Genomic DNA, 1,750 nt, shown 5'->3' on the forward strand with positions numbered 1-1,750 from the left:
GGTCTGAGGGAGGAGGCCCCAGGGCCTGGACTCCCCTGTCTGACTCCCGGCCCCTCCTGCAGGAGCGCCTGGACCATGCTGCTGAGCGCCTACTGGCATGGCCTCCACCCTGGCTACTACCTAAGCTTCCTGACCATCCCACTGTGCCTGGCAGCGGAGGGTCAGCTGGAGTCGGCGCTGCGGGGGCGGCTGGGCCCAGGCGGCCAGAAGGCCTGGGACTGGGTGCACTGGTTCCTGAAGATGAGGGCCTACGACTACATGTGCATGGGCTTCGTGCTGCTCTCGCTGGGCCAGACCCTCCGCTACTGGGCCTCCATCTACTTCTGCATCCACGTCCTGGCTCTGGTGGCCCTGGGGCTGGGAGTAGCTTTGGGTCGGGGCAGCCCTAGCCGGCGGAAGTCCCCGGCTACCAGCCTTGCCCCGGAAAAGCTCCGGGAGGAGTAAGCTGCTTGAAACTCCCACTGCCAGTCGGTCCAGCCACAAAGCTTTTGCCTGGGAATTCCGTGAACCTGGCTGCCATCTCCTTTCCCAGAAAGGGCCCTTGATTTGGCTCGGGGCCTGGGGCCTGGAGAGGATTCCCATGTCCCTGCTCCATACACTGCCTTTCACAAAGCACAGCTGAGGGGTCTCCCTGCTTCCCTGCCCTCCCCTGAGGGTTCCAGAAGGTCCATTTCCCTACTGTAAAATCCAGGTGCTGTCCAGACAGGACTCTCCCTTTATCCCTGCCACAGCTTCCAGGTACGCAGAGAGCTGGCCTGCTGGAACAGCAGGGCTGAGGGGCCAGTCCCCTTCTGCAGCTCCCCTGTGGGGGAGGGACCCATTTTTCTTGTGCTGTATGCCCCACTTGTATCAGCCCTGGGAGGGAACATAACCTTCCCGTCTCACAAAGGGAAAACTGAGGCACTGATGAGCAGGCCTGGGGGCCACCATTCTTGCAGCTTCCATCTGAGCCACTTTAGGGTCCCAGCACTCACCACCCTCTTATCATCATGTGGCCTAAGACAGCGTCAGAATGTGTGAATCTCTCCCAGTAAAGTGTTGCACACAGATTGTGTATGTGCAGTGTCTGAGTGATCAACCGATGTAGGGGGACATGGGCCACCGAACCCCATGTGCTGTACTGCCCCAGCTCCCAGGATCTGCACTGACACCTGTGGACTTCAGTTCCCAGGAGACCTTTCGGAGCAGTGGCCCTGACAGGTTCTAGGAAGTGCATTGTATTCCCTCCGGGGCCACCTGGTGCCCAGGTATGACCTGCCCAGGCCCCTCCCTTCCCTGGGGCACCGCCTAGCTGGTCGCTAGAGACGGAGACACAACTGCGCCTGGGGACATGGAAGAGAGCCCAGCGTGGGAACCCGAGGCCTGGGGCTCCTCCAGAGGGTGGCCAGCACCCCGAGAGTCCAGAGCAGGTGGGGGAGCCAGGGGAGGTCAGGCCAAACCCCTCAGGCTGGCGGAGAATGGAGGTCTGGAAGCCTGGGTTTGGAGGGCAGAAGGGGGAGGGGTTTCGATGACTGAGTTTCTAGGGGAGAAGGGAGCCAGAGATTGGGACTCCTGGCTCCTGGGGAGGCGTCTGGAGACCTGGGAGAGGAGATAGCTAGGGGATGGGGCTTGGATATCTGAGGAGTGGGAGGGGCCAGGGTGGCAAACTCCAGCATAAGAGGGAACAGGAAATGGAGTAGTGAACTCCTCATCCCTGGGATAGGAGGGGCCTGGAAGGTCCACACTTGATGCCTGGGGAAGGGGCTGGAGA

General features: G+C 61.3%; 1 protein-coding gene across 5 annotated transcripts in view; it reads left to right on the forward strand.

Annotated features, from left to right (window-relative positions):
* Window positions 1–1,049, forward strand: part of MBOAT7 (membrane bound acylglycerophosphatidylinositol O-acyltransferase MBOAT7) — a 24,081-nt gene extending 23,032 nt beyond the window's left edge. For all 5 annotated transcript variants that reach the window (XM_019625803.1, XM_019625802.1, XM_019625805.1 and 2 more), the window contains one exon: window positions 63–1,049. In XM_019625803.1, the coding sequence (XP_019481348.1) occupies window positions 63–444 (382 nt within the window). In that variant the 3' untranslated portion in view covers window positions 445–1,049. The remainder of the gene's footprint in view (window positions 1–62) is intronic.
* The last annotated feature ends 701 nt before the right edge of the window (window positions 1,050–1,750 follow it).

The sequence above is a fragment of the Hipposideros armiger genome, unplaced genomic scaffold (assembly GCF_001890085.2).
Source record: "Hipposideros armiger isolate ML-2016 unplaced genomic scaffold, ASM189008v1 scaffold_639, whole genome shotgun sequence".
Lineage (NCBI taxonomy): Eukaryota > Metazoa > Chordata > Mammalia > Chiroptera > Hipposideridae > Hipposideros > Hipposideros armiger.